This window comes from Cimex lectularius, unplaced genomic scaffold, assembly GCF_000648675.2.
Source record: "Cimex lectularius strain Harlan isolate CLEC.00 unplaced genomic scaffold, Clec_2.1 scaffold214, whole genome shotgun sequence".
Lineage (NCBI taxonomy): Eukaryota > Metazoa > Arthropoda > Insecta > Hemiptera > Cimicidae > Cimex > Cimex lectularius.
This window is the reverse complement of record NW_019392963.1, coordinates 91,804-108,541: the sequence shown is the minus strand read 5'-3', so window position 1 is coordinate 108,541 and position 16,738 is coordinate 91,804. Positions and strand designations below refer to the sequence as shown.

General features: G+C 32.1%; 1 protein-coding gene across 7 annotated transcripts in view; it reads right to left on the bottom strand.

The window, feature by feature from the left end:
- Positions 1-553: 553 nt before the first annotated feature.
- Positions 554-16,738, bottom strand: part of LOC106671089 — a 28,193-nt gene continuing 12,008 nt past the window's right edge. For 4 of the 7 annotated variants that reach the window (XM_014401904.2, XM_014401906.2, XM_014401903.2 and 1 more), the window contains 11 exons: positions 10,240-10,401; positions 9,800-9,866; positions 8,962-9,141; positions 8,631-8,765; positions 7,038-7,238; positions 6,647-6,865; positions 6,129-6,284; positions 5,859-6,057; positions 5,645-5,745; positions 4,512-4,602; positions 554-4,064 (listed from right to left, as the gene is read on the bottom strand). In XM_014401904.2, the coding sequence (XP_014257390.1) occupies positions 3,814-4,064; positions 4,512-4,602; positions 5,645-5,745; positions 5,859-6,057; positions 6,129-6,284; positions 6,647-6,865; positions 7,038-7,238; positions 8,631-8,765; positions 8,962-9,141; positions 9,800-9,835 (1,569 nt within the window). In that variant the 5' untranslated portion in view covers positions 9,836-9,866; positions 10,240-10,401 and the 3' untranslated portion in view covers positions 554-3,813. Of the gene's footprint in view, positions 4,065-4,511; positions 4,603-5,644; positions 5,746-5,858; positions 6,058-6,128; positions 6,285-6,646; positions 6,866-7,037; positions 7,239-8,630; positions 8,766-8,961; positions 9,142-9,799; positions 9,867-10,239; positions 10,402-10,547; positions 10,826-16,738 lie in introns of those variants that run through there. The other 3 variants (XM_024229488.1, XM_014401907.2, XM_014401908.2) reach the window with 3 other exon arrangements.

The window sequence follows — 16,738 nt, the reverse complement described above, 5'->3', positions numbered from 1 at the left end:
TACATGCATTATTATTATTATAAATAAAGACTCAATTCTGAAAATGTTTTTTGTGTTTTTATTTTATCTTGTAGTTTTATAGAAAAAATTCACATTAAAATCTTCATTCACAATATAGTATCGAATAATTAACTTTACAATGCTTACAGTCATTTTTTTTTTTTTTTTGTCAAACATATCGTACTAAAAACAAAATTTATACACAAATATGTACATATTATATGCATATAAATATATATACTATTTAATCTAGTTTTCATGGAAAACATTGATTTGTAAAAGTCGGAGAGTACAACGTACTGACAGAAATATCACTAAAGTAAATAGTTCTTCAACATCAGTACCAGTCAGCGAGTTTTTCGTATGCACATTTTAATAAATGCATTAAAATGATATACCATAGTATAATTTAGTCGAGAAATTTAATTTTTTTTCTTACAAAAATTTAATATATAATATACAAAGGATACAGAAGTTTCAGTCATTTGAAATTAAACTGACTAACTATTTAACCATATATTTCGTGCAGTGCAATCACAACTTTTCTATACTGTTGTTTATTTATTTTTTTTTTTTTACAATAATTCTGATGAAGAGTTTCAAAAGTTAATGAAAACATGAAATAACATATAATTTTAAATTGAAATTTGTATCCTTGCCCATATTCTGTACAAATTTATACACATAACTTAAGGCACCATTGCTATTGCTATAAAAAACAGTAATTTGTACCAAATCTATAATTTTTTACTATTAATTTTTAACATTTGTAATATTGTTTTTAAATGTAAACATTTAAAGTCGTGTGAGATGTTTGTACTCTATCCACTATCCGTCCTTAGTAACTTAAAAAGTAACCAAATCAAATATGGTTTTTTTTTTTCTTCTGTTTCGTTCGTTTATATTTAACTAATTTCTAAACATTATAAATAAATAATAAATACACAAATAAAAGGATATACATTATTCAGATGACGGAAATGTGTAATAATCAATTTGTTTCAAAATAATGTATGCACAATTGAATAAAATATAGAATTGTTAACCAATAGTAAAAATACTAACATACCTTAAGCCAATTTGTCATTAATTCAATTTGCTGAACATAGTTAATAGAAATATTTATTAATTAATTATTAAAAAAAATAATTAAATGAGTTATCACAAGATGAGCTCTTAATTATGTCAATGATTATTTTAAATTAAAACATGCGCTTAAAAAAAAAAAGGAAAATGTGCAATCTATCTAATAAAAGGATTTTTAAGTATGATTTATCCCAATCCTTAACCTATATCAACATTGAGACAAGTATTTTGTACTCGAATCAGTTACCCTTTAAAAAGTTTTATCACCTCCAATATGGGGTTACTTAGTAACAAATTTTCTTCAATAATGCACAATTACAATTAAAAAAACCTAATAACAATAAAATAACTTCACTTTTTTTTATATTAAAAAAAGTTTGAAATCTATCCAGTGTATTCAGTAACTCGCCATTCTTCAATTTTATTCCCTTAACATTGCCATTTGTTTAATTTAATATGGTATATCATCTTAATAAAATCCAAACCACATTAGCATTTTTAAACAAGTTTACAAAATTACTCGACAATAATATGAATTTGTATTTACAATAGCTGGAAAAGGCAGGAAGGTGAATTTGGTAAAGGTTCTGTTTATCACTTTTGTACCGCCTTAATATTGCAATACATTCTCACCTAAGCATCACCTTCGTTAGCTGTAAAAATAAAAAAATAATACACTGAAATAAGAATAACTGAGAATGTATTCAGATATAGCTGCAATCGAAATTCCTACTGCCAAGTGGAAATCCGATGAAATTCGATACTTCAAGACCTTCGTTTTTTAATCAGGTGTTAATGGATGTGTTTTATTCTTTGTATTTTGTTGCTTGTCCTCTTTTATCATACCAAAATATGGGTATCTTAAAGAGTCAAGTTTATAATTTAATTTTTAAAAATTATCGTATTTGGCAGTACAAAATTACAGTTACTTTTGATAAAATATAATTGGCAATCTGGAAGTACAACCAAGCACTTAATCAGTTCTCAGTCTTAAGGAGTAAAGACAAAAGGATGTTCAATGACTTTTTTTAAATGTCTAAGAGTCAATATTTAAAATTGACTGGGACAAACTGATAAATGTGTCAAACAAGGAAATTTCAAACAAAATGAACATTTTAAGAGTATAACAGAACTCTCCGTTATTTTAAACCGTCATCTAATTCGGTTGACTCTTGTCAGGTGAATATATAACCTTAGTATCTAGCCATCCAAAACCAAAACATTTAATTCAAAAATCGGCTAACATTAACATTTTTCATATAATAAACATTAAATGCTTCGCCTACCACAATGATGCTAAGATGGCCTGAGGCCTCTATGAAGCAAATGGTTAACATTTATTTTACTTTTTTTTACTTCTACATTTGTATTGCGAAAAATGTTGTTACAGGCAAACTGAATAATTGATTTCAGAACTGAAAAATAAAAGTTATCTTGCATTTAAGTAGACAGGGATTGGAAATCTGTTATATATTATGCATTACTTTAGATAATAAAGGTTTCACAAAATAAAACTGATATTGTTATACGAAATTAAAAACAAACAATTCAGTTCTCTGTGAAAAAAAAAAAATTACTCGTGTATTAACATTAAATTTCCAATAATTACAAACGTAACTTTTTATTTTGCACCTTGTTAAAACATGGTGTTACTTATCCATTTAATAAGAAATAAAAATTTTTCAAGCATAAATTGAAGCCAACGAATTATGAAATACTTCATTTCCAAAGAAATGTGCTAACGTTTTTTAATAAGAAGCAGTCTAAAAAAAATTATCTAATATTAAAATTAAATAAAAAAACAAGACAATCATTTTTAATTTTAAAAATATATAGCCTCATTTCTATTTTTCAATAATTTTAAAAGAATGCAATTTTCGGTGCAACTGAACTAGTTTATACTGTCATTGACACAAAGGAAACCCAATTCATTCAGTTTGAAAATTGAAAAAAAAAAAACTAATTTAATGTGATATGATTAAAATTCTCAATGATCTATTTCAAAATAAAGAGATTTGGCTATATTAAAATTAATGACATTATATATTGTATTATATTAAAAGTATCAACAAACTAAAAATATTAAGCTTGCGACTATGTATTATGACTTTATGTACGATTTTATTTACCTACGAGATTCATACAAATAAAAAAAGATCAATCTTTTGAACTGAAATGTGGCACAAACACTATGTGTCGCGTAATTTTTTGTTTGTTTGCAAAATAAGTTTTTATTTGAATAAAAGTTGAATATGTTTAATTAATCAATTACGATATGGATGGTTAAATTATTAAGCCTATACATACCTGCAACTAGAGCATATTGCAAAGTTGCCCATTTACATTGGCCCTATTTAATAAATATCTAAGGATTTCAATGAGTATCCTTAATCTTTACAAATGTAAATGTCTGAAGAGTTGGCACATTTTATAAATGATGGTGATGCAGCAATATTTGTGATATTAGGATGTACATTTGTGAACTGCCTCGGCTTTTGTGGCTATTCTTTTTTTTTAATAGTTTTTTAAGTTTTTTTGTTAAATTATTATTGGCGGTATTTGCCTGAAAATGTGGAGTGAACATTTGTAGGCTTAGTTTGTTGTACAATTCAATACTGTACTGCGCTATTTCTTGTCACTGTAGTCTCTGTACAACGGATGGTGTAACTAAACCTGTATCCATAAACTAATGGAGCAAGTTTGCAAATAATTTGGTAAAAACAGGTCTCAATCTAGGCTCCACACATTTTTAAGTGTCATTTTCCTAGCTACAATTTTCTGGTGATGCTGATTAATATGATTTATCGTTTGGTTTTGTGCAAAACTTGATTTATTCAACAACGTTAATATTGTACTATTTGTATTGTTAATTGTTGGTGTTAACTCTGTCGAGTTGACTTCAACATTCACAGTTCCATTGGATGTAGCAGTTGCTGCTGCTGCTGCTGCGGCGGCGGCGGCGGCTGCGGCTGCGGCTGCTGAAATAACCAAAGGCCATAATTTAAATAAAAAAATTTTGTAATACATATTTCTAAGACAAACAGCGATAAATTTTTCACTTTAGTCTGGGTTTCCCAAGTCTCACATACTTAGTATTTCACTTTTACTCACTTCAATTATATTAATTTTTTTTTTTTTTTTACTGTCAAATGCATGGGCATATTTGATATTACCGCATCGAAATCCGAGTCAAACTGAAGAAGTACATAAACATATTTACAAAGAAGCATAATCAAAATCTAGGAATTTGAGACAAAGAAATTTAGTTGAAAAAGCTGTTTGCATTTGTTACTGGGAGTGTCTGCTTTGTAGAATATTTTAATGTGAAGAAAGTAATGGGGCATGTAAGAGAATCAGAATATGTCCGTTTAAGGGAAGTTTCACTGTACATAACACAGATATATCTGTATGGTGTTGGTACATACCTGCTACTTGTTGCTGATATTGTTGACCAGAGTTTCTAAAATGGTTCGCTAAAGCTGTGATTTCAGGATTCACAGTAGTTACTTTATTCACCTAAAAATGGTATGGATTATTATTATTAATTGTTATATCTTCTCACTAACAAATTTGCTTAAAAAGTTTCATAATTTTACTAATATATCTAACAATTTGTTGTTGTAGAGATCAACATGAAATTAGAAATGTAAGACCTTTTTAACAGGAAAATGCCGAATCTCATTTGAAACATCAAAAACCCATGAGGGTAGATGGACCCAGTGCCAGTTCAAAATATCAGGCTAAGTTCACACAGAACGGAATTCTAATTTTTAATTTAATTTTTGTGTGTTCATATGTATGTGTCGATAGGTGACCTGTAGGACCTGACTCATAGAAGGATCATCCTCACCCTTCCTTTTAAAAACAGGCTATGTAAGAGACATGGACACTTAATTTGGCCGAAGCCCGCATGTGTCCGGAATAGAGAGAAAGGTTGCTCGATGTGTCCCATCCAAGTAAAGAGTGCAATTCCCTGGCTTCATATTCTCAAGGGAGTTTATTGTAAATTAATAGCTGGAATTGCCGCTAAGTGATAGGCTCTACTCTGTACACATATCTATGTACATGCATGTGCAGATTTGAGCATACATAAATCAGTAGTCAGTAATGGTTGTCTCTTGGGAAAATAATAGGAAAAAATGACCCTGAGTGGACAGTGGCAAGTGTAGCGACCATCGTACATAATAAATAATTTCAAAATGTATCAAACTGTCTATTAAACCCCAAATGGAAGGTTTATGCAGAAAAAAGTACAAAAAAAAAATTTGTAGGTAATTATACAAAGGGTTAAAAACATAACCTCATTTAACTTTTTTCTTAACACATTCTGTATATATATTCTGTAACAGTTCTGCATGAAGCCCTCACTGGTCCAACCCTGACCTATAAAAGTCTTAGGTTTGTTTCTAAGAAAAAAAATTTTTGCGGTCCGGGAGGGAGAAAATTGAAATACCAGGCCGCACTGAACAAATGTAGAACATATTCTTATGAAATACATGTATTACATATGTATATTAACAACTTATAAAAAGTGATTGAGAGATAACAATGAAATTACCTGTGAAATTTGAGACTGTTTATACAATCCTATATTATTTGCCTCATAATGTTGTTTATGCTCACGCGTTACAGGAATACTCTTATTATTTACTTGTTGACCTAAAAAAATTAGTACTTTGAAACCTTATAATAAAAAATTTGTAATCAAATTTAAAATAAATCTGTCATTCACATCTATTGTAACATAACAAACATGCATAACGTATATTTACAAGATATGTTATCACTGAAGTCCCCATTAAGTATTGCCTCCATTAAACACGGTCCTACAAGTTGAGTAGAGTTATTACTAAATTCAGTAACCCTTAAAGATTCGGCCTCGACTGGTTTCTCAGTCGGCTTTATCTGAGGTTTAATAAGACGTTCCAAATCATTTACAATTTGAGTTTTCAACTCTCCTGGATCAGAATCCTGATAACAAGAAAACATATTATTTTAAATTGTCAAAATGTAATTGGTTATTATTTTATTTGAATACTCGCTTTCTGAATCGCAGTGCTAGTGCTTGGAACTGGACATGTCCTACTATGGCGAAACACATCATTATTTTGCACTTTCATTCTTTTCTTACAAATATAATCAAAAAGACTATGAGATTTATCAAAAAATTCACATTTTCTTTTTCTTGCAACTTTCACCTAAAAATTTCGACAATAAAGGTTAGCATTTTATACTCACATGAAATAATGTGAAATCAGATTTAATGTGTTGACAGCCTGTAACACCTTGTACTGAATTGTTTTAAATATTTTAAAATTACCGCGGTCAAATCGACACCCACAATAGGAAATAAGGAGCAGATGTTGACTAAATGTCAACAACCGCAACCAACATGTTAAAAAGTACCAAAAAAGAAATCACGTTATTAGCAAAGTATAAAAGTATCAGTTTATAATTTATTAAAATCATTTATATAAAATGGAACTTTAATCAACGGCTGATTCGAATGAGCGGAAAACTATTTCTTTTATTTTTTAGACGACACAACAATTTGATATACCTCAGTTGCACGTTCGACCACTGCATTTAGATCTTCTGTGTTAAATACATTTTGTTCATTAAATGCTCTGATCCTTCTAAATCCAACTTTTGGATTAGGATCTAGACATATAGGAGGTTGTAATGAATTAACAAGAGCTCGTTCGGCTGCTATTCTCTCTTCTTTAGTCCAATTTACACCATCATCCAATATAAGACACATAACATCATTAACCACACTCTAAAATTGAAAAGAAAAAATATATTTGGTGTAATTGGCTACTTATTATCTTTGTAGAGACTTATATTTAGGTATTACATAAATTCCAATTAAATAGGGAAAAAATACTTAAAAAATCCACAAAAGCTGGAAGTATTTTAAGAAATTATGGAAAGCATAAATGTTTACTTACCTCTGTATGTGGTTTCAATAATAAGTGATACACATAAGGTTTATTATTTGTCATCCTATAATCTTTAATCTCAACAATAACACAGCCATTGTAAAAAAGATCTGGAAACATTTGCTCCCAATCATCCGCCACTGTAGGTGGCAGCTCTTCTTTATTAATATATTCAAAAAATCCATCTTGAATATATTCCTGCCTAGATTCCTATAACAAATTTACATTTATTATAATTGACATCATCAAATTCAACATTAACACTTTTTTTAAAATCTATAGTTTGGTTGTTTTTGATGAAGCTGTAAACCAGTCCCCGGTCATAGTATAAGTTAGGAATATTTAGAAATGGTTGTAAAGAATTTTAAACATATGTTTCCTATGGGTCCATAAATCTGACAGGTCGCCCACTCAGTAGGGAGCGAAGAAACGTTTCCCAATAACCTGGAAGGCATAGAAACAAAACAGGCGAATAGTTCCAAATAAATAACAAAAGTGTTATTTAGTATGGGGGTGGGCTTGTACCCTCTTTGTGGGAGGTCCATAGATAAGGTCCCAGGGGGCTATGTAATGGAAACTCCTGAAAATTACTAGTTGTTTTGCGGCCGAACAGGACATGACCAACCCTTGTAAGGTAGTTGACAATCTGCCGTTTCAGGTTTGCTTTTCCTTTCCTCCTCCAACAATGTTGGAAAACATATTACAAAAGAGGAGGATTTGAAAAACAGTCAGTCAAAGTCAACGAGAGGACGCAGCCAAGACATGATATTGACTGTACCAGGCCAACAGTCGACTGTTGAGTGTCTTGGAAGCAGTGGAAAGGGCAGACTCATTCAGCCAGAGGGAACGAGAGAACCTAGCCATTGCAACAAGTTGATTAGTCGACTGTCGAAGATCCAGTAAGCTGTGGAAAGAAGATCCTGGAAGACGCTTAAGGATGTGGAAGCTATTAGTGAGCATCGGGGTAAATTCTCTTGTAAATATGAGTTAAAATTGAGGCTGACTTGTTTGTTCGACTTATTGTTTGTTTATTACAATATTAAGATGGTCCAGTGTAAAAATAAATGTATATGAATATTATCCCTCAGGTTTGTTGGATTTTTGCACCTTACCTTCCATCCACACAAAAAGTAAAAGTGCGTACTCTAAACTTTCTCGTAAGGCATAGCGATAAGTGTATAGAGCATCAGCACCCGCTTACAAAGCATACACTGCTGAAAATAGGCCAGAATGATTAGAAACGACTTTACTACAGTTTCAACAAGACTTTTCTAAATACTTATTATATTCTAACATGAATATATGCAATAAAAAGTAAAACAAAGGAAGAGGTTATAAATTTTAATAAAACACCCATCACATGATGGTTTTTTGACATGGCTCCATTTATTGTTACTGGTATCATGCTAGTCTAAAGACACATTGATTGTGAAGTGTCAGATAGTAAAATGTTGCCTGAGTCTTAATTATTTGAAATGCATAGGGTCTCACACGTGTGAGTGCTCTATAGTCAATGTCTTATCTAACATTTATAATTTTTTAAATTAAAATGGTACAAATAATTGAATGTTAAGGTAAATATGTTACTATATGACTATTTACCTGGACAACTGTTCCATTTGAAGTGCACAAGGAGACACTGTATCCCTGTGGTAACGGGTAGAGACTAATCACTACCATGTTTAGTTTGAATCTTTCTACAAAATTGTCCAATAGTTCTATTCTTGGTCGCACGTGCTTTAAAAAAGAAAATAAAATAAATTTATAAATCATGAATATAGTTCAACAACAGGACATTTCATTTAGATATATTATTGTGTAATGTAGTATTATTCATGCAGTATCGTTCATTATAAATAGTATTATACATGTTAAATTTATGCTTGTGTAAAAAACAATGAATGAAAAAGTAAAATGCAAACATCCTACTTACAAGTGGGTAACGATATATATCTGGAACTCGTGCAGCTCCACGGATTTCTTTAAATAAGTCCTTTAGCAATTCAAATACAGAAACAATTTTGTCAGCTTTTGATGAGCTATTACATACTATTTCACCGTCTTTGCCCTCCCCCTGTTTGGCTGTCACCTCAGCAAGATTGAAATGGACATTCTAAAAAAAAAAAAAATTTTTTTTTAATGTAACTCATTAGTACATATTGCAATTGTGATCATAATGTTTTTTCACATGGTCACAGCACTAACACTGTGCCATGTGCTGCACCCAGAGGACATATGCCATAAGACACTAGCCAACGCTGGCACTCAGTGTGAGGGTTTAAGGGGCAATAAGGTCTTGAGGCTATTGTCGAATAAGGCGACCTTATGGGGAGGAGAAGGTTCAAACAATAGGATTAGGATGGATAGGATTCAAGTTAGAGGATAAAATTGCAGTTTTGTTCATGAAGATGTATTCTAGTTTTATTTTTTTCTAATAATTAGTCCTTATACAATATTATACAATATATCCATTGATTGTTTAAGGGACCATTCAAATAAAAGTCCATTCTTTACGTTAATTTGATACTGTTAAATTCCGCTTGACAGAAGTGTTACATTCCTAAAATCATGCTTTTTTTACTGACTAATACTATGTTATTCAGATTTCCTCGTTTGTCCAAGGTTGCATGTCGAATTTAATTCGATGATGCCTTGTTCTCCCATGAATTCTTCATAATAGCAAATTCTTATTATGTGGGGTCGTGCAAGTTATTTTCAAATCGTCATATAGGGTAAATGGACGAGTTAGTATTGCGCAACAGTACACTTACATTACGCTCATCATTTGCCAGTTGGAGGCTTTGCATGGTAAAGTTGACGAGTCATCAAGTTTTTAGCCTAAAACATAATTTTGAATTAATACATGACACAAATATTATAATAGACGTACATGTCTTTGGGTTTGGTCTGCCGGGCAGCATGGAGAAATGATGAAACGCGTCTGGAGGCCCAACCAAACATTTCACAATAACCAATTACAACCAATCAATAATAACTTAATTTCAAGTCCATCATTATGCATATGACTCGTAGAAATATCAAAAACAAATATGTTAAGTAACGGTATCCAAACATTTTAAATATGACCGAATTCTTCAGAGACATTAACAGAACATTTAAATGCAAAATTAAATTAATCGTAGAGAAGCAGCATAAAAATTAAATGTGTAGTGGGATAAAAGACTGAAAATAGTACAAAATTCAAACTTACATAAAGATGAAAGAGATGGGATATTTTACGCGAGATCAACATCATACAGCAATATATGTTCCACTTGCATTTTTCTTGAGAATATACCGAATTCATTTAAACTGGAGAATAGCACTTTACAGTACTAAGGATCATCGCAATCCCAAACTTAGCATAAAGATCCTGAAACAAAAATACATCAATGATTATTGACAGCTAGTAAAAAGATTGACCATTTTTTCAATGTAATTATGATTGTGTGTATAAATGGAAAACAAAATGATGTAGATTAAGTTATAGCTGGGTTCTTTCTGATCATTTTGGCCTACCTTACTTTTAACAGCTTTAGCCATATTCAATGTTGGTTTTTAGTGTTGCTTTTTGCATGTTTAAACTGCAACAGGCCAAAAAGTAAGTACAGGCAGACCACAATCACAGGGCACAATGACAGGAAACAATCAACCTTTCATCACATTCAAGAAGACAATATTCAAGACTAAGGAAAGTAATGCAAACAAAAATTTACTGTTTTGTCAAAGAACCTTTGTTATTGCTTTTCCTCTATCTTAGCACACCCTAATATGTTAACCTTTCAGTTCTTGGACTTGAATGATATCATTCATTGCCTAGTCATGAAAAACTCAGAAGAAAAAAAAAAAGAGATAAGGTATTTTGCAATCCCAAAAGCAAGCAAAATTGTATGTTGATAATAATAATATAAACATCCCATGGTAAATTAATTAATAGTACCGACAATACAATGTTTTATCAAGATAAAACTGTATGTTTAATATTCTTTCTTCAAAAAAATTTCATCTCATAGATATTTCAACTGTAAGGCTTAGTACACATGTATTGTTTTCTAATATGTGTTTATGAATGCATTTAGTGAAAGTTCAAAGTAGAGCATACACATAGTAACGCACGATTAAGCCCAACACGCATATGAACAAGTGATTTGAAATTCTCCTCATTACGCGTGTATCAGCCCGAGTTGAGATACAAGATAACTGATCCGTCTGTTCAGATCAACGCGCGTTTTACCAGAGAATATATATATATATATTTTATAATCATGACGGAAATGTAACTTTTTGACACCGATCTCCTGATCGACGAAATTGAAAAAAAAGACCTGCATTGTGGTACGTGGAGTACTTCCATCATAAAATTACTCTTTTATCCAAGAGATCCATGTGTTCACCACAAGCGCCTGTTTACACGCAGTCAATCGTGTGATTCAACCCCAATTCCCCATGTGTACTAAGCCTAATAGTTAGCTGGAAATTTCTGTACACATTTGAACTTTTAGTAGATTTAATAAGAGAATATTATTCACAGTAAACAACGATCCTGACGAACTTAAATGCAAGTGAAATTGTATATAATTTTTTAAAACTTTAATATGATGAGTTAAAGTAACCAGAAATAGCGTTTAAAAATTTGTATGGTGTTTAGTGAACATTAGTTAATTATTATTTGGAGTTTGTGAGATGCGGTCTGGTGTCTCCAAATAATCATTAAAAATTTGTTTTAACACTCTTACACCCCGACCAATACATCTACATCTAACACTCTAATACGGTTAAGGGTGACATGTCCCAACCTCCAGACCAAACCAAACCATCGACCCTCTGACACTAAAAATGCAATAAAGAACATGAATAAAAGGAAATGGCAATGTTGGTGGGCCAGATCGAGAATGAAACTTTTAAGTATAAGGAGCATGGTAGATAGGTGACCCTTGGAAGATCTGAATGAAAGAAGAGTGATCATATTCACCCGACTAATAGGCTATATAAGGTTGGCACACGGACACTTATTTTTGGGCCAAAGCCCTCATAGGTTGAACAGCATGGTGAAAAGATTGCTCAATGTGTCTCACTTAATCGAAGAGTGTCCTTGCCTCTATAAGAAAGCAAGTCACCTGATATGAGAATTGTGCTACATTTTGACATATTGAGTAAGATAATGTATTTATTAGACAGAATGTGTAGTGCGCGTGGGCTGATGATGGCATATTGAATACCCCGTAGACCCTAAATTAGATTAATTATATATGTCTAAAGGGAGAGAAATATCAAGTACTGCATCATACTACTTGAGCGATGGTCCTATGGTAAATGGGGAAGAATTAATTTATGAGTGAGTGTGACTAGGTTTACAAACTGCATGAACTGGGGATTGGAATGTTGTTGAGCTGGTTATGGAGTCCAACTTCAGCAGTGGGATAGATAAGACCAAGGGTGACCCCTCAAAAACTCGAGTTTAAATAAATCAATTCATTCCTAAAGACAAAAGGAAGAAAAAAGAAAAAGAATAAAATTATGTAGCATTTGAAAATTGTTTTTAATGTTTTTGTTCTGGCCAATTGACATAAAAATGACTTAATTTGATTTATGTCAAGGACAAGTAACAACAGTACCAGTCATACTCCTCAAAAGTGACTATTGCATTCTTCCTGACTACGTAACATTTTATGTTTCTATCTCTATCATGCAATACACAAAAAATTTGTTACCAACTACCAACTGAATCAGGGATGTTGGGTGGAAACCCTGCTTTGGATGTACACCATGATGGTAAGACCTATTCTTGCATATAGAGCCATAGCCTAGGTCGATAAAGTAAAACAGATAAAACGAAAATACTCACTAAAAATACAGAGACTTGCAAGCATCATTATAATGGGAGCGATGACAACATTTCCCACCAGTTGATATGAAAAGGATACTGGGATTAATTCCCCTACACCACATGATAATGAGGACAGCACAGACAATGTTAGTATTATTAAAGAGAAACCATCAAAAGGAATAAAACTAAAATGGAGAGATAGCAACAAAATAATGCATGACCATCCAATACTCAAGGCTTCAAGAGACAACATGAACAGGATGTTTGAATTTAATCAAAACTTTCAAATAAACTTAGGTACCAAAAGAGAATGGGAACAAGAGGAAAACACCTCCTTGAAGAACGGCACTATCTATTGGTACACAGATGGATCTAGAACACAAGAAGGTACAGGAGCAGGAGTATTTGGACCTGGACTCAGAACCCATGGGAAAATACACCAGCATCTTCCAAGCTGAGGTCTATGCAATCGAGAGATGTACTTAATTCAAGTTGAATAAAGAGTACAAAAACAAGACTAATGCATCTACATCTGTACCAACTGAATCATAGAGGGAGGGGATTAAATCAAGTAACTTTTGTAGTTTTTACTATAATTATATTTGTTTCCAGTTGCATAGTTTGCCGTTTTACTCCTCCCCTATTGGTGAAAAGTCCCACACGTCTCAGGTCAAGATATACTGGATCAGTATAAAATAATAGTTCATAAGCGCATATAGGAAAACCCTGTACATTTGCCACTATTTTCAAAATCTTTACAAAAATATTCTGAACATAGGAGGAATGTAAGTCCCTGCACATGTGGTCATGTGAAAGTGCCGAGTGTTCAGTGATAAACAATTAAAATTTCAACTGGATCGCTCACAGTTCCACCCAAAAATGTTAAGTTTCCCCCTAGAGGGGAAATTACTAACAAACACCTGCTGAATGGGCGGTGATGACAGGTCGCAGCTTCAATCTATTGAAAATGGCCAGGCAGACTGCGTTATTTGATTAATTCAACATTTAAAATAATCCACAACAAAGTTGACACATTCAGGAGTGATGTTCTTCCAAAAGATAACAACCAATCCAATTTTAATTTATACACACATCAACCATGGCACTTTTTTTTTAATTTTAACAAACTAAAACAACACTAAAAAAAGAATCAAAACAGTTATTCAAAGTTTCACCATCAAACAAAACAATGTTTTAAGGCTGTTTTTCAAAATAATAAGTATAAACAGAACCTGGTTGACCTAAATAAACTGATTATGTGTACAAATGATTTATGATAATTTAGTAAATAGGAAATACATTTCTAAACAGGTGAAGATCAAAATAAACCGTAAATTTTCATTTTAGTCACAGAACAATGCCACTTGTGCCAAGCAATATTGAATGAAACTATTATTAACACACTAACAAATCGACAGAAGTATTTATTATTAAATTGATGGAACATTTATCATTAAACATATTTTACTTAAATTATCTCTGATCAAAGTGTCCATAAATCACTTGAGGTGAGCGGTGTCGCCACAAGAGAAGTATGCTGTTATCATAGCAACAGATCAGCACCCCTGCACATTATCATCATCGATTTATATAATTATTTAATTTCAGTTAAAGTATCTCAGATCAATGTGTCCATAAATCACTTGAGGAGAGCGGTATCGCCACAAGAGAAGTATGCTGTTATCATAGCAACAGATCAGCACCCCTGCACATTATCATCATCGATTTATATATATCGAAGTGAACATAAAAACACATCTGAAAGGACAAAGGATTTGGTTCAAATTTAGACATGATATGTTGTATTATTTATCTTTTCTATATGAGTTAATAGTGAAATTAGAAACCCGGTGAAGGTTTATAATTAAATTATTATCAATTACATGACATTATTTTTCTATTAGGGGAAAATAGTAGCTTAAAAACCCCAGTTATTATGGTTGTAAAACAGCATTTTTTATTCTCCTTTACATGTGCCTGTCATCCAAACAATAATTACCAATTTAGCCACAGATTGTACTAGTACTAATTTCTTACTACTATCTACTTACTACCTTAAACTTGGTTTATTCTATGATGTTTAATATTTTGAATTCTATTAGGTCTAACCTGTCTGTTCCAAAGAGGCCGCATTGCATTTGCCGGTAATCCGAGGCAATACAATACAAATACGAGATTTGGTGTGCTTTCAACGACAGTTTTAAGAAGTGAAGTAAATAAAAATGTACATCCGTGGTGAATTTTGTGACAATGCACCACTAGCTTGAATGGAATATCAAGTCATTTGTATCTAACACAACATCATAACAACAATATTTGCTTGCTGCCTTGATTTGGCCACCACCGAAAAAAGATATGACACACTGGTTTTCGCTTACTCTTTGCTTGAAGTGACTTCCTCTACGAACAAATTTCACATCCCAACTATATTCTAAGCTGTTAATCACTCTAATGGACCTATGGTGAGGAGCTAGCCACCAATTCAATTTTAGCTGCTAAGCTGTGTAAACAAACTATTGTAACATTGTGAGATTTTTTCCTGTGGTTGGGATGATTAACTGCAATTTGGACATTTTGGTCTGCCTATCACAGAAATCACACAGACATGATGAAGATGGTGAAATGACGAAACATGTCTGACAGACCAAACCAGAATGTAGGTCGACTAAACGATTGATAACAACCAAATTACACCCAACTATTGCGTTACTCATTACTGATGCAAATTTAAATACAGAATTAATTTAGCATTTACAAAGAAATTTGTTTAGATACAATTAGAAAATTGTAACAGATATAATTTAAACAAGTGTTGCATTGTTTTTTTATTGATTAAATCTCTCTTTACAGAACACCACCTGAAAAGTAATTACGCCACAATTGCCTTATTAAGAGGGTATTTCACCGTATTTACCAAGAAATTTCCCCTGAGTCTGATTTAAAAAAAAAAGCTGGTGCTCCTATTTTTTTTTTTCTTCTAGGGTTTTAACAACATTGCATCAGAGCCCATTTATGCAGGTGGAGCAGTTTTACTGTGGTTTTAGCTATGCATTATGAGATGTCAAAATCTCGCATTAGAGAACACTTCCTGAAAGAAGACAAAAGTACATCCATGACCATCCCTAGGCAAGAAGTTTCTCTGTATTTACCAAAACATTTGTTATAACTAAAAATTGCTCCAGAGTCCATTTAAGCAGATGGAGCAGTTTTATTGTGGTTTTAGCTAAGCATTATGAGATGTTAAAATCTCTCATTAGTGGACACCTCCTGAAAGAGGACAAAAGTACATCCATGTCCGTCCCTAATTTGAGGTTTCCCTGTATTTACCAAAAAATTTGGTTTAATTAAAAAACTGCACCAGAATCCCTTTTAGCTGGTGATCAGTTTTTCTATGGTATTAGCTATGCTTTATATGATGATAAAATCTTTCTTTAAAGAACACCACCCGAAAAATGGTTACACCACTCTCTCCCTTATTAAAAGGGCATTTCATTCACCGTATTTATGAAGAAATTAATTTTAATCAGAAAACTGCGCCTGAGTTGATTAAAAAGCTGGTGCTTCTATATTTTGTATGGTTTTAACTAAGTGTTATCAAATGATAAATATCACTTTTAGATAATTCCTCTTGAAAGAGGACAAAAGCCCTTAGCAAGAGGTTTTCCTGTATTTACCAAGAAATTTGTTTTAATTAAAAAATTGCAACAGATTCCATTTAAGCAGGTGGGGCAGTTTTACTGTGGTTTTAGCTATGCATTATGATATGTCATGTTTAGAGGACGCCTCCTGAAAATGTTATCCATGTAGTGTGTCATAGGTGTCATTGTATACTTATGCATTAACGTTAAATAAGGAGTATACAATCTAGAAATGTGTTTTATTA